This window comes from Falco rusticolus, chromosome 13, assembly GCF_015220075.1.
Source record: "Falco rusticolus isolate bFalRus1 chromosome 13, bFalRus1.pri, whole genome shotgun sequence".
NCBI classification, from domain to species: domain Eukaryota; kingdom Metazoa; phylum Chordata; class Aves; order Falconiformes; family Falconidae; genus Falco; species Falco rusticolus.
The window spans coordinates 13,279,927-13,302,463 of record NC_051199.1 but is presented as its reverse complement, the minus strand read 5'-3'; the positions used below and the strand labels follow the sequence as shown (position 1 = coordinate 13,302,463).

At 36.1% G+C, this 22,537-nt stretch overlaps 1 protein-coding gene across 7 annotated transcripts in view; it reads right to left on the bottom strand.

Moving 5' to 3' along the window:
• Window positions 1-207: 207 nt before the first annotated feature.
• The window catches only part of PLS1 (plastin 1), a 48,510-nt gene continuing 26,180 nt past the window's right edge, over window positions 208-22,537 (bottom strand). For 6 of the 7 annotated variants that reach the window (XM_037406603.1, XM_037406607.1, XM_037406606.1 and 3 more), the window contains 15 exons: window positions 21,172-21,335; window positions 19,792-19,921; window positions 17,961-18,093; window positions 16,964-17,045; window positions 15,473-15,638; window positions 15,235-15,377; window positions 13,733-13,828; window positions 12,028-12,223; window positions 10,304-10,324; window positions 6,872-6,950; window positions 5,591-5,705; window positions 4,703-4,836; window positions 3,797-3,920; window positions 1,607-1,731; window positions 208-1,154 (listed from right to left, as the gene is read on the bottom strand). In XM_037406603.1, the coding sequence (XP_037262500.1) occupies window positions 1,019-1,154; window positions 1,607-1,731; window positions 3,797-3,920; window positions 4,703-4,836; window positions 5,591-5,705; window positions 6,872-6,950; window positions 10,304-10,324; window positions 12,028-12,223; window positions 13,733-13,828; window positions 15,235-15,377; window positions 15,473-15,638; window positions 16,964-17,045; window positions 17,961-18,093; window positions 19,792-19,921; window positions 21,172-21,335 (1,844 nt within the window). In that variant the 3' untranslated portion in view covers window positions 208-1,018. The remainder of the gene's footprint in view (window positions 1,155-1,606; window positions 1,732-3,796; window positions 3,921-4,702; window positions 4,837-5,590; window positions 5,706-6,871; window positions 6,951-10,303; window positions 10,325-12,027; window positions 12,224-13,732; window positions 13,829-15,234; window positions 15,378-15,472; window positions 15,639-16,963; window positions 17,046-17,960; window positions 18,094-19,791; window positions 19,922-21,171; window positions 21,336-22,537) is intronic. The other variant, XM_037406608.1, reaches the window with a different exon arrangement.

The window sequence follows — 22,537 nt, the reverse complement described above, 5'->3', positions numbered from 1 at the left end:
ATGTCCAGCTGCAGCATGTTTGGTGAAAATTTACGGCTGCGGAGGAAGGTGTACAAATACTTACTTTGAAATTAATCAGAAAATAATTACGAGCTTCAGCTTCTCCAGACACTGCACTAGTCCTTCTAGATAAAAAAAACCCTACACACATGACAGACGCTTCAGGAAAATCAAAAGGAGTGATCTACAGGGAAATGCAACACATAATAATGTGAAACCCCAAACTGGACTAGCCAGCTCTTTATTGGCTTCTTATACAGTATTTTATGAAAAATTAAAAAAATAATCAGATGCTTAGTCCAACTGCAAAAGCTAACACATAAGCAGAGCTACAGTGACACAATTATGTTTCAGCTTACTATTTCCTATTTTTTCTTAATACATAGACCATAAAAAGTTCCTGCTTGGTAACAGAACAGTACTACTGCATATATTTAAAGATTATTCTCACAAAAAAGTTTCATCAGCTTTATCTATCCATTAGTTTCCTGGTGTTATCATAGGCCTTCATTTGCTGTGATTAAAATCAATGACAAGACTCATTGGCTTCAACAGGAGTTAAACGCTCAAAGAATAAGGCAAGGATGAGAACTTCTGAGCAGTCAGGAGTAACGTAATAGGACTGGAATGCACCTTGAGACTTTTATGACTACACAAAAGTAACATCCACTAAATCAAGCAATGTTTCACAAAAGGTCCTGAAATAATGATGCAGATACTTACAATGCTATGGAAACTTAATACATGTGAGGCTTGATTAATAGGGAGTGTGGTTTTTTTAAAGCAATACAAATCTGTGATGTTAATTAGGTAACAAGCATGTTCTGAAAACAATATTACCCGTAAATAATTGATGTATTATGAAATTGAATAAAATTTTAACTAAACACATTATTAAAACTTAGTAAGTATATTTGTGCAAACAAATTTTCTCATTTTACACTAAGCTTCAGAACTCTGTAAACTGCGAGGCATTCATCGTGCTTAACATGGCAGAGAGTTACGATGTATGTCCTCATTATTTTATTTTGTTCAGTCCTCTTCCCATCAGACATGCAAACACTGTCATCACCATTTTTGGCTTCACTTCAACCAGATCATCTGGGAGAGCGTATATACGAGCACCGATTTTTCGAGCAACTGAAATGGCATACCTTGGAAAAGAAGAGAAAATAAATACTGTTACTGTCTTTGCCTCTACTAGTGTGCCAAGATTCACCACCAACAACAGATTTTAATAGCAAGATACGCTCTACAAGAAAATGGATGTTATTGTGAATAAAGCATGTAGTAGCAATTGAATTGACAGATGTTTTGCTACTAGTTATCAAAGCATTTTTGGCAAAAACAATATAGGTTACAGTAGGCTATCAATAAACCAACTGCAATACAGTGGTAGTAGGCCATACCAGCCATGAATTTGAGTTCATATTTTAAATATGCTAGAAAATAGCTCCAGAATATTATAATTTATAATATATTCTATTTGAAACAAATCAACTAATATTACTGTAATCTCTCAACAAATCAGTAAATTATTAATTACACCATCATTAATGAATTTCCTGCACTTCAGGAAAATACAAGGCATTCATTTAAAACTTACTTAGCATTATTCAATTTGTCTTCATAAGAAAGATCTTCTCTCTTGACCATTTCTGGACGAACTGCTTTTGGCGCAATAGCATCTATTAAATCTAGGACAGGTAAACTAGTGCTAATCGATCTGTCCTAAAAGAGAAGACTCAAAAGATTAGTATAAAGAATTTACTTTGATTATTCTGTCTTCACAATGCAAAAAACCCTACAGCACATCTTACATACCTATTGAAAGACAGCAGTGTTTTGTTACTTAATTGATGAGGGTTACCCCCCCACGCACCTTTATGAGGTCTAATACTCTTTTCCACAATCAAAATAATATCAACACTGAGTGTGAACCTTATTATTACACAAATGGTTTAAATGTATTTATGGAAAGAAACTCCCTCCTTCCCTGATGAAGGATGGGAACTTTCAAGGAAGTCCAAGGACCAAGCTTTCAAGACAACTAAAAGCTATTTACATTCTCCAACTACTTTTATTTTTCTCCTTTTCTTGTAATTGAACTATTTTCTGCAGTAGTTTATGGCTCACAATTTTTCAACTCAGATGGTATTCTGAGCTAGTATGAGCAGTCTTTGTTTTGTATTTAATACACAAGAATTTCTTCAATGCTTAAACCAGCGAGTGCTGTTGCTGCAATCATTTCTTCCCAATTGCTAGGGCAAATAAAGAGCTGATCGTGTCAAACCAACAGTCAGCAGAGTGCCAGTGAGGCTGGCTCTGTTCCTGCAGGGCTCAGCACACACCACGTCACGTGGCTGCCTTCACCACCAGGTCAGAACTGATTTCTAACTCACTGAAGAAACATAGAGCCTCCACATTAATTATACATTTAAAAATAGTAAATCTTCTTGAAGACATTGAGTGCACAGAGTATCTCCCCATGGGCATAATCCAAACCCCACACCTGTGTCATTTTTATAGTTCGAACTAATGGCAATTCCACAGAAGTTCGCTTTCATAGCCCACTATAAATACGAGGGACCTCTGCTTGCTCTGCTACAGAATCTGCTTGCTGCAGTAACCCCAAAATAGAAAAATTCAGATTGTGACAACGTATACGTGAATGTTATAAAAAATCAGTAGTGAAGGTATACTGAATAATGGCACTTTACGTCAGTAGCTCCTTATCTTCATTGGTCTACCATCAGTTGAATTAAAAACACAACCGATGCACCCCCAAAACCACAGGCATACCAAAAGCAAGATGCTGGGACAGATTCTCTTCATACTTCCAACTTGCTCATATCACCATTATTACATTTTATGTAGAAATAAGAGAAGCAGCAATCCCTTTTAAGAAGATGAAAGCTTAAGTCACCCACTAGAGTAGAAATGAAATATTTTGTTCTATAAAGTTATTTGATATTACTATTTGCCTAATGCTTACCTAATTCAGTATCATAACACAGTGAGCTCTCAAACATTTAACTTCCTAGGTGCTTACGTTCCTCTTGTGAACCACAGACCTAACCTGTTTCAGGGTATACATTGTGTACAAGAACATTGTGTTTGCATGCAAGTACAACTACTGATCTACCATTTCTAAAGAATGAAATTCACACAGCATGACACACCTGACTTACATATGATCCTTTATCAATTTGTTCGTATTTGCTGAATGGGAAAAACTGCTTTGTACAGGTCTGCTGCACATCAGCAGTGCCAATGAAGACATGAGATGTTGCTGGTTAACTTGGGCTTCCTCTCCTGGCTCTGTCATGCCAAGTACCTCTTTTTGAGCAGCTGTTACTAGAAATGGTGATTCTTCTCCTTCCAACTCCCCCCCCCCCGCCCCCCCCAGTACTTCCAAAATTGGTCTTGTACATGTTTGTACAAGTATGAGAGTGCCTATATCAAAAAATATGGGAGATATATGACATGACATGCCTAAACACTGGTAACTTCAGACAGGAGCCCCTTCAAAAGTTTAGCCTTTTTTATTTTTTTTAAGAGTTTCATTGGGGGTGGGGGTGGTGTTTTGTACCTTACAGCAGCAATGATAATTTCTTTTTGTTTCTTAATAATAGACTTGTAAAATACCTTTGATGATTCAGACTGTCAGAAGTATTTTCTTATACAATTATGCTAGTTGATGGAAGTGCCACTGTTAAAGCCAAACTGTAAACAGCTCAGGTTAAAAACCCCCAGATCCAATTATATATGGAATGAAGTAAGTAAATTTGATTACCTTGAAACTTGTAATTGAAGTTTTCTTATTTGCTTTTGTAAGTGTCTGATTTACCCACTTAATAATAATTTCATCATTTACTTTTTCCCCTTCTCCAAGGTCTGACAGTACATTCAAAGTATACCTTTAATAAAGACAGTAAGAGCCTGAGTTAAAGTGTGTGGTAGAACTTGACCCTGTTAACAGTATTAAGCTACAAGCACAAGTAAAATATTACTTCAACACAGCAACACCACCAAGCTTAAATGCCTGCCTGCCATCCAAGTCACCTTGAAAACTGAATCACAACAGTCTGAGAAACAAGAAGCATTGAGTGTTTTGAGGTCAGTGTAAGAAATTGACTTGTGGAAAATATATAAAACACTTTTTAATGAAACCAATTTATAATATATTATTTTCCTGCCCAATGCACTAGCAAGATTTTGATTTTATGATAGTTACATTATTATAGCTGTGATGGCCTAAAAACTTCTCGTTTTAAACTTCTGTAACATAAATCACCTCTTCCTATTTATCTATCTTTTTTGATTTCACAAATATTTAAATTACTTTCTACTCATGGAAAGATCCATGGGATCAGCATGAATTAACTTACGCTCATTTTACTTGATGCAGGATTTATAATTTTAATCACAGTTTTTAGTATATAGGTGTTTAATTGTCTCTAAATAGATTTGTACACATACACACTATCGTGGTTTCAATCGCTACACAGTATGTAAAACTACAAAAAAATGTATACAAGTTTATCTTGGAGAAGAGGGATATTTAGAGATAGCTCAAGTACTTTCCGGGTGAGCTGAACACTAGCTTTAATTTACCTTAATATACAGAGACACAGAAATACACGAGTGTGCACAGATAGATATATATACACACATCTATCATATACTGTGCCTAACTTACCTTCTCATCAGCTGCCATACCAAAGCCAAAGTCAGAGTTGGATTACCCTCGTTTAGATCGTGTCCAGCAATACCAACCAGTGAGAATTTGGCTTTTGCCTTCCCAAGTTCTACCGCATAATTGCAATTCTCAATCTAAAAGTAAATGTAGTGTGCAAATAATGAAGACACCTTAATATTTCTGTAATACAGACCTCTTAATCTATGTGTATTTTGAATTACTTTGGCTTACTTTTACCTATGATGAAATCTGGAGCTAGAGAGAAAGACTTCTAGCCTTTCTACACTGTGATTAAAATAATAGATTTTGCTATAAATGCAAATATGCAATATTCCAATGATAATCTTTTTTCACCCTAGAGAAAACCAAGTTCATTTCCACTGAAGTCAGTGAATTATTACATACTTCCATCAAAACTGAATTTGGAAAAATAAATTAAACTTATTGTTCTTAGACAGTAATTTTTTTGCCTTTACATTTCTAGCTTCAGAAAGATCACAAAACTGAGAGCTTGGATTCTGCAAGTACTGCACTAATTCTCCTAGCTGCACATAAAACTGCTCTGTGAGGAAACAGCTCCCAATGTAAGAGTATCAGGCAATGTCAGCTGTGTCAGGCCTGAAGCTTTTGCTTATATACCCTAATTAGATCCTGAATTAAATACTGCCAAAAGGTGTCCGCATTTAGAAACTACGAGTGATACATGCTATAACTGCTATTTATTCCTTGAGATAATATCTGGAAGATATTTGCCACCCACCTTTTTTTTTTTTTTTTTTTTTTCTGGCTAGGACTGTCTCAGTAGCATGCAAATCTAGACAACCCAGATTACTACGAACAGCGCAATACGAGACAGCGGAAGTGGACTGTATTAGAGTATCTACTCACCTTTTTCATATTACTACCAAGTAATGGATAAGGAGGTTTGTTCACATGGTTCCACTCAACCGGTACACGAGTCATATCATACAATTGGAAAATTATTAAAGCATCAGAGAGGTCACTAAACCAGAGTAAAACAATGTTTTTAAGTACAACAGCTCATATTCACAACAAAATTGTTAAGTACTTAATTACACTTTGAGAAGTCTCTCAAGTTGCTGAAAAATCCTAGTCACATAATTAAAAATTTGTGTTGTTCTATGGAGAAACTGGCCTATATCCTATTGCTTGATTTCTGTGATTATTTACACTAAATTGTACATTTAATTTCATTATTTTCATAATTCTCAGTGAAGTAAGCACAGCCACTGGTTTTACCAACTTTAAATAATTGCTTTCATAGGGTAGGCATAGATAAAATATCTAACTAAAAAGTTTTTATTTATTGCTCTCATTTTAGTTTCTTCAGGACTTCCCAAAATGTTAACTACTCATGCTTTATCTGCATCTACCGATGTACCTTGCTGAAGAATAATCAAAACAAATATACTTGTGAAAAAAACAATATTAGGAAAAGCATTACTTCCCATTATTAACTGCATTCTTGATGATCCCCTCCAGCTACTTGCCAAATGAAATTCTCCACATTAAGCTATCTACAGAGGGTATCACTTTATAGAGGTCAGAAAACAGAAACAATGCAACCCTAACAGCAAGTATACATGCAAGCAGATGTTCCCACTTGCTCCCTATATCCCATCTTCTATTAATAGGATTTGAATCAACTGCTAGCAAATTTGGAAGTGTATCAGAAGCATATAAAAGCATGCTAGAAAGCCCTTTGTTTTAAGGGAATACCACACTACGTAGATTCTTACAGTCTACTCAGCAAACAGTTATCATCTCATTAGTTTAGAGTTATATGACTGTTTTAAAAGGTTTGCAGTCATCTGTCATGAGAAAAAAAACCAACATGCATTATAAACAACAATTAACTTTTTAAAAAACGTAATTCAAAGTTCAAGTGAGTGAGGGGAGAACATAAAAACTTTTCAAGTTTTCTAGTATTTCTAGATCGTAAGTAGAACATCAGTCAGACAACACTTAATGAAACTCTACAGACCAGTTTTGAAGTTCCTATCACACTGTGTAGAAACCTGGAAATCACAATTCTAGTAGAAGTACAACTTCCCATTTTTCTTTTCGTCTTTCTTCCCCTGTCATTGAAGGGAAATAATTTTTTTTTAACCAAAAAAAAACCCCTAAACAAAAGGAAAACAACCTTACCTGTATAAATGATTAACGTATGGGCTCACCCCCAGTGAATTCATCCAGTTTCTGAAAGTTCTTTCTTCCTTAGTTTCTCCTATGGTGACAAATGTAATTCTATATAAGTTATTGAAGAAAACACTTTCGCAAGCAGCATTTAAATGGTTTTCATACCCCTTCCCCCCCACGCCCTCCAATGAGTTCATCCTTTCCCCAGTAGCAGTCCCTACTGGCTATTAAGGTGAAGCAATCCTATGAAATTCAGAGTCCCTCAGTACCGGGCACAAGGCCAGAGACACTACAGGGAGTACTATTAGACTAGATTTTCTGTGTAAATGCAATTTATTAAAATACAGAAATAAGGAGTTAGTTGGTTATATTCTAGATAATTATTATAAATCATGGAGAAAACTGTGATGATCAAGAATAATTTCCGAAAACAAAAATCTGTGGAAATTATATTCAACAGTATCTTTAAATCCATTTAAAAAGGTGTATTTTTAATAAAAGTTAGTACTGGCAAAGTTATTGAAATTGCATCAGACTCCCAAAACTACAGCTCCACTTCTCTCCACACAAGTTCGCAGTATTAACTTGTGAAGGTACTGCCCAAAGCAACAGACCTCCTCTTTTCAGTTTTTAAACACTGGAGACTTAGCAAGGCAGTATTGCATTGGTTAAATTTATGAAGCTATTTATACTGCCAAGGGGGCTAGTTATTCTTGCAGTTTTAACTAGCAGCTCTGCTTATTAGAAATGCAGAAAATTCAGTAGGAAATTTAAAAAAAAAAAAAAAAAAAGGCCCAAACCACCCTTCACCTTCCTGACATAGATTGTGTTATATAGTTCATGTAATCAGGAGTCCTGAACTAACGGTCTTTCTCTATAAAGCTACAGTTTGCAATAATACATTAATTTTCTATACACATTGCCTAAATTTTAACAATGTATCTGTGGCCAATTGCATGTGTATCAGTACTGCATAAGCTGTTCTCTCTTACATCAAATAAGACCATTTAAGAAAATATTTAGCCTGAATATGTAACCTCATCACTTTGTTCCCCTGGGCTGATCATCCACAGTTAAGAAAACAGAAAGGACATGGAGGAGGGAGAAAACCTCCCCAAACAACAGAAGAACAGATTTCTCAGGACTGAAACACATAAAAATATGTGTAAGACTTGTTTCCTTCATTTGTTCCTTCCTTAGAGGATAATGGTACTGAGTTTGTCTAATGAGGTTTATGTAGCATGAAAAGTCTCATTTAGTAGTGAAGCTCTACATTGACTAGATAACAATAAATGTTTTTGCAAAATAAAGCTACTACATAAACATGTATTTATCTGTAGAATAAAGAGAAATCCTCTTTAATACTGTTTTTCCATGAAACAGACCGATGTCATAACATCAATTTTTAGATCGGGGTTACAATTTGAAGCTGGGTCTCCTCCCCTTTTATATAAAAATCTCTGGACTTCAAAAAATATTCATGAGAAAATTAAATTCAGAAATTTCATCTGTAATTGACATTTTCCAACAGAATAATTTTTATTTTAAAAGTTTTGGCCAGCTTACCAGTTACTTTCAAATTATTATGAAATAGATGATGGTCATTCTACTGATATATTCTTGTTATAAGTTATGGTCTTTCATATGCAAATCAACCTAGTATTTGTTCCAAAGATTTACTTGAAAAAACTACCAAAGAGTCACTGATGAACACATGCTGAAACAGAGAAAAATACTATTCTGCAATGTCTTCAGGCAGTCAACTTTGTTTCACATATTTCTTCCCACAAGAAAGTTTAAAAGACAAAGAATCGTATTTTATCACAAAGTTAAAAATGTCATTTTTTCCACACAGAGATACAATCAAAATACAAGCATGATATATAATTTAAATTTATGAAGAGTAACTTAAGAGGTTATAGTATTTTGAAGCAAGTCCTTTCTGCTTTTTTTCTTTTTTGAAGTTTTTAGGCTTACTGAGCTTTGAGTGAGTTTGCAGTATCTACAACACTAACTGCAGTGTGCTTTCAGGAACACTTGTCCATTGCAAATATGGTAGGTAACAAGATTAAGGAACATTTTACTAAACAAAGTACAGCTACAGAGACATATACTCAGCAACCGCACTCAGACTGACAATTTTAAAATGCATGCTCAATCTTGTTGAAAGAACCCAAAGTAGCCAAGCAGGAGCAAGAGCATGCAAACTGGGCAGCACCCTTTTGGAAAGAGGGAATCCAGGAACTCAACCCAGCATACTATATTTAATATGCCACTCAAACAAATCCCTTTATCATGCAACACATAAGCATTCATAAGTTTTCCAGATGGCTGAGAACTGACCAATTTTTTCTCTCTATTCTTTTATTCAAAATATACCTTGTGATCCTATCAGGAGCATATCTTCTGCTGAGTGGTGCAGCAGATAGCCAAAATCATTGGAAAACTGCAGAAAGGGGGCAGAGCTACACAAAAGAGAGAGGAGCAAATTTGGTAGTATCCTTTATATTTATTGCCATCTCTTTCTTTGAGATTATACTGTGGAACTGAGTGGGAAGTAGCCACAGGGATGGGATCAAGAATCCAAAGCGCTCCAGATACATACTATTCTCTGGAAGACAATAGAGCTCAAGATGCAATTTACACCTAGTTCTGCTGGCCTGAGTGGGAGTAGTCAACCTTGAAGGCTACCTGTGGACTAAGCAACAGCAGCAGAGGACATCTACACTGGAGGAAACCTAAGTGGACACAAGTCCTTCCTCTTCCTCCCCCCAAGACCTCAGCTTTCTACGTGACTTAGAGTACAAACTTTGCTGCCTTCCCCAGAAGCAAGAGGTTCCTCGGAGCCAGAGTCACTTAAAGGTTGTGCATCGACTGAGGTCAGGACTCCCGCCTCCATCCCCCACATAATATCAAATGTTCATTTTGCTGGGTCAGTGTGCCTGAGGGATACGCTCTCTGCATACAAGGGCACATCACCAGACTTGTTAAGTATTATCAGAGCAGGTATCTATTTACACACAGTGTTTGCTGTCTTAAACCAAAGAGAACAGCCTCATCATACTCTTTGGATGGAACTGTCACTGAAAAGACTGAATGTATGCAGGAAAGTTAAGACTTTCAGAAAGTCCCACTCACCCACACATGCCTAGAGGTTTACATCTTGGTTCATGGAAAGCCCTTACTGGTTAAACCCAAAGAAAGAACTGTATGGATTTGACTTACTGCAAGTCCTGCCCCCATTTTATATGCATCTTGTTAGACCCTGTGAGTCTGTGGGTTTTTTCTTCTTTTACTTATGATGGCATATTAAAGCAATAGAAAAATACAAGAACAATGCAAAAATCAACCAGAAAAGGACAGAGATGATTAAAACACTAGAAAAAAAAAATTGCAGAATAAATACTTTCATGGAATACAGAAAAGTACTAAATACAGTACCTACATTAGGAGGGGTCAAATCTGCATTTCATGAAGCAAAATAGGAAAGCATTATAAATTATGAGTCAGATATCAACAGACAATCTATGATGAAACTATAAAGAAATTAATGTATTTTATATCACTATATTGAGAAAACATCAGTAAAACCACAGAATTTTAATGGAAAATATAAAACAAGTTAGCAGAAAAACACTTATCAACATTGTCTTTTGGCTGAAATAACTATTTTGATGGTTTACATGACACCACAGGAGTTATTATTTGGGGGCAAAGGAGAGTCATCTACTTGCCTTTGAACAGATAACATTGGCATGATTATCCATTTCTAAAAATATATACCATAAACAGTAAGTTAAGTTTGGCCAGTATTTATCGCTACAAAATTGTGATCTAGCATTTAGGTGATCATATCTTTTTACAAACTGTTTTAGCTGAAACTTTGACCTCATCTAACTATTTTAGGCAAGTTCAGAAAGTAGTTAATCTGTTTTTGCCATGCCAATGAAAACTCTTCTAAATTTGACCGATTTTTCAGTATTTTGAATCACACCTGCAACTTCATGTTCAGAACAGGGAAACTGAAACGAACATATTTCACCTCCACACAGCTCCTGTATGTGTATCTAAGAGCATGTATTTCTAACAAAATTACAGCAGAGGAAGAACAGGCCTTTCCGTCAGTCTTTTGTCTTGGAGAGCAGGGATTTCAGTGACTAGGGATATCACAGCTGGGAAGGGAAGACTACCTCCTGTGCTCCGATACCTCTACCACAGCTGGCACCCAGCTAAAGCTAGAAGAGCAGGAAGCCTGAAACAGGAGCGGTCTGAGGGATACAAGATTTGTGACACAGGGATGCAGCAGAGCAGACAAATTATGAAAAAAGAGGAGCAAAGGAAGATGGACTCACCTAGATGGAAAGGAAACCTGATAGGAACAGTAAGAGGAAGGCAGGAGTAGGCAGTGCAGAGGAACGTGTAAACATAGCTGATGAATTTTCCCCGAGTGCGGCACCCCTGATTCTCACCATTCCTTTGAGATCAGTGAACAACTGTGAAATACACTGTGGCAGGAGCCATTTCATTATCCTAGATTAGCTGGTCCACAGAAAGGGTGACAGCCAAAGATTGCTGCCAATTATTCCTTTATCTCTAACTTTAAGGATCTGAAATGTACAGTTAAAATCCAAACTTGCTGATATGCTAGGATCTATATAGGCTGCTGATGCAATAGATTTATATAGATTGGTGATACAAAAGCCTTTTTGTTTAATGTTTCCTGTTTTAAAAAGCAACAAACTAATACACATACACACACATATCTTATAAGCACAATATGTGAAAAGTACTTTAAAAGACTATTAAAGCTGCATAGTATAGCATTGCAAATTAGGGAAAGCTAGAATTTGTGCATCAGCTAAAATATAAACTGTATGGAAAGAAGCACAGGAAACTAGAATGGGAGTAAGAGAAGAGTTTTTGCTCCTGCAAATGAATGGAATGATAGAAGGTTATTCAAGAATAGCCTTTGCTCAGGCTAACACAAGTGAACAATATTCACAGTAAGAGGGACTTCTACTTAAGGCTTATATTGAAAGCTAGTGAGAAAGCTTTGTGTTAACACATGCACTATCACACAGGGATACTCTATCACAGCCTAAAAGGAATACTGAAATAGAAATCACTAATATTCTCGCCTCCTGTATGCTTAGTAAGTTGAGTACCTTCTAATAAATTGAGATCGTAAGATGAATTGTCAGGCTTGTGTAGGGCTGGATATGTGTTAAAGAGATTTGCAACAAAAGCCAAATTGAGTTTAGGGTTGCCTGCAACCACATCAGCTGGAGTTACGAACTCTCTGCAGCCCAATTTATCTGCCTGTTGGAGCATGTATTCAGCTCTCCTCAAGTCATTTTTATCCTAAAAGAAAAAAAAAATTGTAACAAATACTAACATGTTTCCACTCTTTACTAAATCTTCAGTTTGGAAAAATCTTTAAGTGACCCATGTTAATCCCCCCCTCATTCCCCAAATGTTTGAGCTAGCTGTTACAGCCCGTAACTCCCGTCTTCCTTCCACTTTCTTTCCATGGCTGCCAGTGCAGCATTCCTCATGAATCCCTGCAACAGCAGTAGCAGCCAGACATGCAGTGGTTTTATTTCTGTTTCCAGGCTGTTGATTCCCACACTGCATATTCTGCTACATGTGCCCAGGGTTCACCATCACTGCTTTAAACTGACATTCTCAAACATAGTAATGACAGATGATGCCTAAAACCCTCCAGATGATGCCCAAAACCCTCAGCACGAATATGAATGCTTCAGAACGGGATTTCCTTTTAATATTTTTGTCTCTGAATCATCTTAAGTTGGTAACCTATGTGTTATTTTGTTTTGTCTTTATTAATCTACATAGAATAAACCAGCGTTGAAAACTATGTGGTGTATACTTTTTGCCTCTCATCATCACAACAATAATAATTACTATTTATAGGGAAAAGAGTTAGTAATTTAATTACTATTATAATCGAATAACAGTCAGTAATTCAGTGTTGCTACACTCAACCAGAAACTTGCTCTAAAACAAGTTGTTACATGTTATTGATACTGTTTTATAACCCATTATAGAACATTATCATAGGAACTGTAGGAAATTACATAGAAAAAAGTAACTACTATCCTTCCCACCCCCATCCCCCCAACCCCAAAACAAAAGCAAACAAACACAACAGATCTCTCCTCACGGAGTTTGAGAGAACAAAAGCTTGTAAGCAAACAATTTTGCATATGGGTTTTCAATACTATAATGAATAACAAGATTCTATTTAAGATTCTGACTGATACATATAGAAATCTCTATCTCAGGCAGGCAGCTCAGTATCAAATGCATTCTCAGAATAATCCTTCCAATAAGCATTATGTAGGAGCTTAGAAAAAAAAAAGGGTTTTCACATATACCTAGGCTGCTTTTAGACCCTCTATCCTTTTACAGCTTAAAGGTTGATGGATGCCAAACTTAGCTTTCCTTCTGGTTATTGGAAGGGCTTACATGTTATTTTGGAATGCTATTTGGTTTGAGGAAGGATCACAAGGTTTGCGAAGTCTACTATTTTCCTTGTCTGAATCGCAGAAGGGCAGACCTGAGCAGGATGTTGCAACGCTCATCTTAGAGGACCAAAGTGAAAATAGAAACCAGTTAGAGACTACTCCAAGTAAAACACAGCTCCAAATTTTACACTGCAGGACGCAAATTCAGTTCCAGCAGCACTCTGGAACTTTACTTGTGTTTTTATTCATCTAAGCTTTTGTGACATTGAGCAACCTGACTGAGCTTTTGTATGTTTTACAAAACAAAAGAGGATTCTGGGACAGCCTTGTACATAGAGATCTCTGAAAATTCCAGTCCATTTTTACATTTCTGGATACTTACATGAAATCCTGAAAAGTCAACTTTAATGGGCGATTCATCAAGGCCATCTCCTTTGGGTGCAATCTGATTTAACAGATGGTAGTATGCTCTTGAATCCTAAAACAAGCAGTATATTATTTTTTTTTAAAGAAAAAGCAAGTATGTAGCCTTTCATAGCCATTTATTGCTCTTATAGTCCAACACAAAAGTCTAAATATTTTTTACTTGCAGAGAAAAGGAATGTCTGCTAATTATTCTGGATGATGTTAGTTAAATTTATTCTGCTGGATATGAACTAGATGGGTGTAATTAAAATATTTAAGGCAAATTTATTTAAGTTACCCACAAAACCCAATCTCAATATGGACTTTATTTTTAGTGTTGGTATTTTATTTCTTCACTATCATTTTCAAACAGACTGTTTTATAAAAAATTCTCTTTCTTAATCAATGAGGCAATTGGAGTTCAAAATGGAGAGCAAAGTGGCACTTTTAGGATCAATCCATAGTGACAAAAAAAATATTTATTTGATGCAGTTTCCAGTATGGTACTGGGTTTTTCACCGCTAAGACACCAGGAAAATAAAATAAAACCCTGCTAGTTTTAGATTAATACTTCTCTTAAATAGCATGTAGTATTTTTACCACAGTAGCAGTTTTCATGTAAAACCCTAGTTAAAGGTTTGCTTCAATAATAGCCTTTTTGATGGCATTTGAAAAGATACAACTAGCCATTAATGACATGGGTTTCTTACTACCTTAGGGAATCTTCCTCCTTTGCTTTTAGTTTTAAGAAGTTGGGGTTTTCTCTCTTCAACTGGACTTATTACAGTACTCTGCATACCTTATGCAGAACAACTGAAGAAGAGGGAAGAATTATGCATGTCTGACACCCGCCCCGAGGGACCAGTTTGCGTTTCAGTCCCCTTGTCAGTAAACAGGCACACCAGCAAAGCACAGTGATTGAGGGGGGCTGCTCTCTGCGTGGATGAAGAAGCACTAGCTACTCCAGACAGCCACCTGAATAACAGTTCTTTCCTCAAGAGGTTTCCTGCTCTTCTGTAGAATGCTAGGTATGAAGGGCAATCACTATTAGCAAATATGCACCGGGAGGGGACGTAAAGCCACACACTCCTCCTTTAAAACAACAAAGGAAAGAAAAGAGAGGTTGCTGCAGACCCAGGAGCAGGGAAGGACAGGCAGAAAAAAGGTAAATAATAAGGTAGTCCAAATTGTCCTAAACAACTCTAATAAAAATCTGAGAACATCAGAACTTCCATGAATATGAGCTTGTTGGAAACGTTTCCTTTGTTCTGTGACATCGTAATACATGGCACGAGCACTGAGTAGGATATAAGATATTAAAATAATGCTCTGTGTGTTGAAAAACACAGGATGAACCTATAGCTAGAAAAAGCAGATGACTACTATTTTCCTAAATACTTCTGATGAAACTCATTTATTTCTAAGGACCCTGTGTTTAAATACCATTATGTTCAATTACCAGCGCAAGTAACTACATACCTTAATGTCTTGGCTGAAGTTACTGATTTTCTGCCACCGTGCATTGGCCAGATGGTAGTTCACCCAGCGTAGCAAAAGCTCTTCTGGGGAAAGCTTCATTAACTGATCTAGTTCTTCCCCTTCATTTAGCAAGGTGATAAGAGCTAAAAGAAAGTTTGAAAGAAAGCCAAAATCACTGCTATTGTGGTCTCCATTAATTCCAAATTGCTGATATTGATATACCTGGCATTCTACTTACCTTCATTTCTGGAGATTTCAATATCAGCAAAAAGACCAACTTTAATGATCTGCCACAAGAGTCCTAACACCAAGTGTGGTCTTCCTTCTTGCAAATCTTGTGATCCAATATTGACAACCGTACAGCCAATGGCAGATGCAGAGTTCAGAGCCAGGTTTAGGTTTTCCTGTTTGGAATACCATTGTTTAACAAATTTATGAGGTTTTAATTCTTGGTAAAGTTGTTCATACTAAATTTTGTAAGTTTCAGAAGTTATAAGAAATAATGCATTAGTTCCTAATGGAAAAATGCACTCTGGAGATTTTTTTGTGGACCGCCATATATCTTACAAAAATTTAATGGAAAACATTATTGACACTGTTTAACGTGGACCCAGCAAAACATTGTGGACCACCTTCTGCAGCTTAGATCATTGAGGAATACTCTAACGAAAACATGTTTTGTAATTCATAAGTATCACACACACAAATTAAGCAGTAATCCTCAAAATATCAGGGGCTTGTTCCTGTGGAAAAACATGCTCATATGGAGTTCTGCCTGTGCAGGAAGCTACTGACATCATTGTCATCCCATCTTGGATCTTATACAGGCTGACACAATTATTCAAGCAACCGTTAAACTGTAATTGAACAGACAGCATAAGAAAATAATGGCAATTCAGCATCCTGACACTGTAAGTAAAGCTAGTGATTGTCACAGATGAATCATCAAAAAAACCTAACCAACCAAACCTGGCAGCTCGTGTAAGCATTAGTATTTTCTTGCGTTGTATTTTAACTATCTACAGAGACAACATGAACACATGTAGTATCATCTTTGCTGACACATCTTCTTTAAATAAGTAGAATTTACATGACACACTTGCAGGATTTAGAACATAGTATGTTTTAACTCTTCACATTTTAATGTCACAGCCTGAAATGAAGTCTGCCATTTAACCAAGGTTTTTAATCAGGTGGTTTGGTTTTTGTTTTTTCTCATCAGGCTAGTAACTTAGGGATCTACTTTCCTCTTCCAGACTTGTTTTCTTACACCAAAACTGCTTCTCTCTAATATTTTCATTAATTCATACACATTTAAAAATAGAACTCCTCATCTTACATCCAAGCTACTCTCCACTATTTTATATATGTATCATCCTACCTTACAGTATACAGCCATGCAGACACTTTCTGCATTGCTAAAATACAACCTGACCATCCACTCCAAAGCCTAAAGTTATTTCCTCCAGATACTTAGTAAAGCAGAACAAGAAGAGCAAATAGGGAACTAAGGAAATCATGAAAAAGACAAGTTATCATGTAAATCATCTAAGAAACAGAAGAATTCAGCAAAGTTTATTAGAAAATACAATTTCGTGCTTTGACATATTTTCATACGTTGGACTTTTTTTTTTTTTTTCTCCACCAGGAGAACTGTCATTAAAACAAAGCTATAGAAAAATACTTCACTTAATCATTTATGGCAAGTTCCTATCTGTGAAGTACTTACAGAAATAGTGAAAGGAGTGAGTTTCTTCTTATTAATAGCCCTTTCATCAATTGTATCTGGTTGTGAGAAGTTGATCATTTTGCTGAGGAAGAAAAGTCAGAGTTTATTCAAACTTCCATTACTCAGAAAATATATTTGATTATAAACTCCTAATACTTTAAACTAGCTGTATTTCTGAAAAGATTAAAAAAACATAATAAAGACCACCTCATCCACTAAATCTCTTCTCCCTGTCAAATAAGTGCACATTCATCCAGAAACCCCCCAAAAATACGTATTTAAGAAACCTGAGCAACTGGGTTTTATATTTAAGTGACACAGCATGTCTGCGCTGTCAAAAAAGTACTTGAGAAGATTAAAAAAAGTGTAAACTAAGGTCACTTAAATAATGTCAAGTGAAAATCTTTGTAATATAAGCAGTATATTTCTGCACTGCATTTACTATAGTATCTTGAATCTACAAGGATCTCGAAGACTAATTCACATCAATACTACTACGCTAATCCTTTGTTACCATGGTGGATTAATAAGTACTATTAGTCTACTCAACTAGAAAGTTACAGCAGACTGAAGTTAAGAGACCTACTATACGCTCTCTGTTTTGCCACAGATTTAATTTAGATTTCTGTTCCTCCCATCCTATGATTTAGTAACTTTAAAATATCTGAAATAGCAGTTTACTGATTTTTTCATCTAATGGATACACGAACTGTGTAAGTATCTCCTTTATAAACAGCCTGCACATATCTGCCAAGTATAATTATGTGTTTGAAGTGGAAACCCACTTCCCTAATACATGCACAGAGTCACATCAAAAAATTGCTCAAAACCACATTTCTATGGGAAAACAAGTCTTCCCCATCTTACACATGGGTTGAAATATTTAGGAGTGGAACCTTGATGTTAAAGCCTGTTAAAGTTTCCCAGTTCTCGTCACTGTGATCAGCATTTAACCTTTGAGATTAACTTCTTTTCTTTCTCATAGCCCTAAACTCACCAAAGAAGGATGCCATCTGCAAGGGATTTAAAAAGACTGGCATCTGATGGGTTCATAGGTAGGAGGTGCTTACAGTCTGGGTCATCTTGTAGAGCTTTATTTATCCAATTAACAAAAGCAACTTTTTCTTCCTCTGAAAAGAAAAACAGCATTAAAACAATCTATTATTTCCATGAACATGTACTACAAAACATCCAACTTGGGTCAAAAAGGTTCATCCACAGCAAAACCCCTTAGTTTCACATGGGTCAGTTACAGAAATAACCAGACTGGTGGGAAAGAACACAAAAATAGCAAGTACAGGTTGATCTTTCTCCTACTGCACCCTCTAAATATCTGGCGATTTTCTGAAGGACAACGTAAAAATCATAGTAACATGGAGAAGGTGTCACCATGGCTGACTTGGAATTCAGTTTCTCAGCATTTACAACGAAAAGAGGGAAATCTGATCTGAAATATGCAACATCTCAATCTACACACCCTTGGTTTAAAACGTAGCGTTTTATTTTGCCTTCTATTAGGACTTCAGAGACTGGCAGTATTTTTGAGACTATCATCTGGATCACTTTGAGAAACCTAAAATTTAATACTCTTTTAAATACAGTTTGAAATTCTCTCTCTTATTTAGTACAGAATTTGTTATTAAGCATCTAAGAATGCTTATTATGATGACAGTCAATCAAGTATCAGTATCCAAATTCCAAGACAGTACAGGTATTATTCACCTCACTTACCTCAAGAAGTATACAAGAGGGGTACCTACAACTGACTCATTACACGTCTTTCATTGTCAGTGGGAAGAAATGTGAAATTTTAGTGCACACTTCATCTCATCATAAACCAGACAGTTTACAGGGCCAGGGCAGATGAATTGCCCTCTATTGGGTTCAGTTTCTCTCCATCAAAAATGAAAGGGAGTTTAAACAATTAGCTCTAAAGGTGTTCCCCTACAGGCATCCCTTGAAATGGAATATATCCCCTGCCGTGGAGATTTACCGAGTGCAGCTGGTGCTGTAAGGATTATACCGGGAGAGAGAGGTTATCGCCGCCTTTAGCTAACTGAAGTGAATCTTCCTCACATATAAAATATTAACACACTTCTGCAACCACAGCAAATGCCAGATTCAAGTCAATCAGAAGTTGACTATCGCTTATTGTAATATGATCCTGGAAGGTGGTTAATATCCTGACTAGGAGCTGCAATGTAATTAGGTACAATTACCAACTGAAATGACACGCAGCAAGGGGAGGTAAAAAGAGACAGATCCAATACGAAAGCAACTTCTGAAGTATGAGATAGGCTATGCAAAAGTCGTATGGGAGTGAACAATTCTGTAATGGCACATGCACAGCTGAGGAGTTCCTTCCTTTCAGAAAGGATGGTTTGGTTGGGTTTGTTTTGTATGTTTGGGTTTTTTCATTTCATGTCACACTGTGGAAATGAAAACGGGGACTTGTTTTTATCCGAATATAGGGATAAGAGTATGTTAGCATGCAATGAAGCCAAAAAACTTCACTAACATTTCTAGAAGTACGCCAAAAGGGCCACTTATTCCCTCCATGCCCCACCACATGCTGTCAATGCTTGTTTTCATTTTTCGCTCTCACAAAGATGTCTAACTTACCTCTGAGTGCAGCATGACATTAGCAACTGCACAGCCTACGTATTAATAAATTACCATCCACACTTACCTTTGTCCATCTCCACATGCTTTCTCTGTGTTACTTTGCTTTCAACAGCAACGTTTTCCAATTGTTTTTTAATTCATCTGTAGTGCTAATTTAAAGTCTTTCTCCACGCAAAATCTACTCGTGTTTAATTATGTCTTACCTGAATAAGAGTGCTGTGTCCCCTCACTAGATATTGCTGATGTTCCTCCAATTGCTGTAATACCCTGCTTTTTGTTTATTGATTTTCGGAAAGATTTGCTCACATCTTTGCTTTTCAATTCCTGAATTATCTGGAATAAAAAAAAAAAAAAAAAAGAGCATTTTTTCATCGATCATACCTTCAAATAGCTAAGCATTAACTCATGTAATTGCTCTAGAGTCAGTAGTTAATCCGATTGCCTTTCTTTAGTATTTACACTGACTTATTTTCTGGAAAAAAATTAATTGTATGGGTAAAACTAGTTTAAATCCCTTCATCAAACTTGCATACTAGTTACCTAATATATTATTTCTTGGTGAATACCTCTAGTGCTACCTTTATTAAGTCATGTTATCTAAAGAAGTAAGCATTCAACAATCTGCAATTTTTCTACAGATATTTTGGTAAACTGAAGACAACAGACACATACATTTTCAATAACCATTGACTATTTCTTCTACTTCATCATATGCACTACAGTAAAAGGTCACTATGTGACAGTTATACGTGCCCTTAAGCACGCCGGTATCATTTTCCATCTGCCTGCAATGTAAAACACATTGGATATACCGGTATGTCCTAGATTTGCCCAAATACTGTAGAGGTCTCAAAACTGACCATGAAATACAAACAACAGATACATTTTATGACCTGGATATAAATATTTGCATCTCATCTATGAACTATTTCAAATTAGACTCTTGGAAAGAAAGATCAATAACTAGTTCAACAAGCAGCCTACTGCAATTAGCAGTACTCTAAATCCAAAGCTAAAACTAATCATCCCCAAACACACATACAAACCAACAGCCTGAAAAGTTTTTGTTTCTCTTAAATAAAGCACACTAGCAAGTGATCCACATTAAAAAAAGTCTAAACCTTTCATATTTGTTCACTAGAAGTGAAAAACTGTACCTTACTCCCAGTAAAAAGCCTTTAGTATAGAGATTAAGCATAGCAGTGCAAGCAATAGTTTATCACTAAGAGAATTTACAGGCTGGTATCTAGTTATCTACTCCTTTGTTAGGGCAAAGGCTGACACAACAGTTTCTAAAATATGTAGTCCATCCCCTCATCTTCGAGGTAATAATAAGTAAGACTGATAGAAACTACTCTGCTCTCACATGCTACCCAAATGAGATTTACTTAAGTGGGAGAGTGAAAAATCAAGACTGGAAAATAATTCTATAGGATATTGTAAATTGTCACAGAAAGCTTTCCCATTCTCAAAATAGTTATTTGTACCAAAACAATACTTAGTTGTACCACTTAATTCACTTTTCTATCCTAGCTATCAACAGATACCAGACAGTAGAGAAACATCCAAAGAGAATGTCTTACAGAGACAAATTCTTCAAAGTTGATTCTCCCGTCCTTGTTGCTATCTGTCACTGCAATGATTTTTTCTACTATCTCCCGGACTTTGTAACCAGGCAAGGGTAGACTTGCTTCTTTAAACAGGTCTTGAAGCTCATAGTCACTGACATACCCACTGTTGTCGATATCTGTAAAATGAAGGCACAAAATGTTTTTATACTACGTAAAAAACTAAGTACAGTAGCTGTTAAGAATAAATGAAGCATAAGAAATACAGTTCTAGGAGACAAGTATTTCTTCTTCTGACATAGGTAAGTAAGCATGAAGGAATACTTGTGGATTACAGGCACCGGCACAACTGCCTAGGATCTGTGCCATCTTGTTATATATTTTCTCATGAACTACCTTATAATCCCACAGCACAGCTATAAACAAGATTACAAATTTGTAAATAGCAAAGTTCAAGCTTTTTTTAAGACTCCCAACAAATTTCGCCAGTGAAGAGGAGATCAATTATTACAGTCTTAATGTTGATGTTATACCATTTGCAATCAGTAAACTCAAATCTGATGCAAGTTATTATAAGAGCACACTTACACAAGACAACCTACTCACACAAGAACTCTGCCTGAATCTGCGTTTTGTTTCTAATCCTAATATCTGAAACACATTTTCTGTTCTTCAAAACTTTTGATGTGGTTAGGCTTCCCTGTGAAGAATAAATCTGGGATGATCTATATCTGTTTATTAAAGGTGACCTTCCTTAATCTATTAACTAGCTCTGTTGGGAGCAATTTGTACTGCCACCTTTGCTTACACTTGGCTCCCAAGGTCACATGTCAAGAATGTCCATGTACAGCCAAGTACCAAAGCACTTTTTTTCAAAAACAGAATGGTATAAATCCACAATCGTGGAAAGAATGGCTGCCTCACATAAAAATAAATTTTAAAAATCATATAATTTGTGTTACACATGATTAATAATGCAGCAGCGTAGAAGAAATCATAAAAATATCCTTTGTACTTCCACCTTAGGCCAATCTGTATCCAGAAAGCTGTCTTGAGTTATTGTCTTAGCACGATAAAGCATCCTTTTACAAACGTATGGTATGTTTTTATCCAGTGTGATGCATAAATGAATCAAACACATTAACTGTTCCTGATTTTTTTTATATCTATGCATACTTCCATAAGTATGTATACACATCTATACAAGCAGAATTTGCAAATGTCCATTAAAATAGCCTTACCTGTACCTAGAGTGCAATGTCTATGCAATGGAGAGAACTACTTCTAAAAAGCAGAAAAGCTGTAGCTCCTACAAAATATAGATGAAACTCAAATACAAGAAATCATATCCAGCATAACTAGTGCTGGATATAATGCCCAT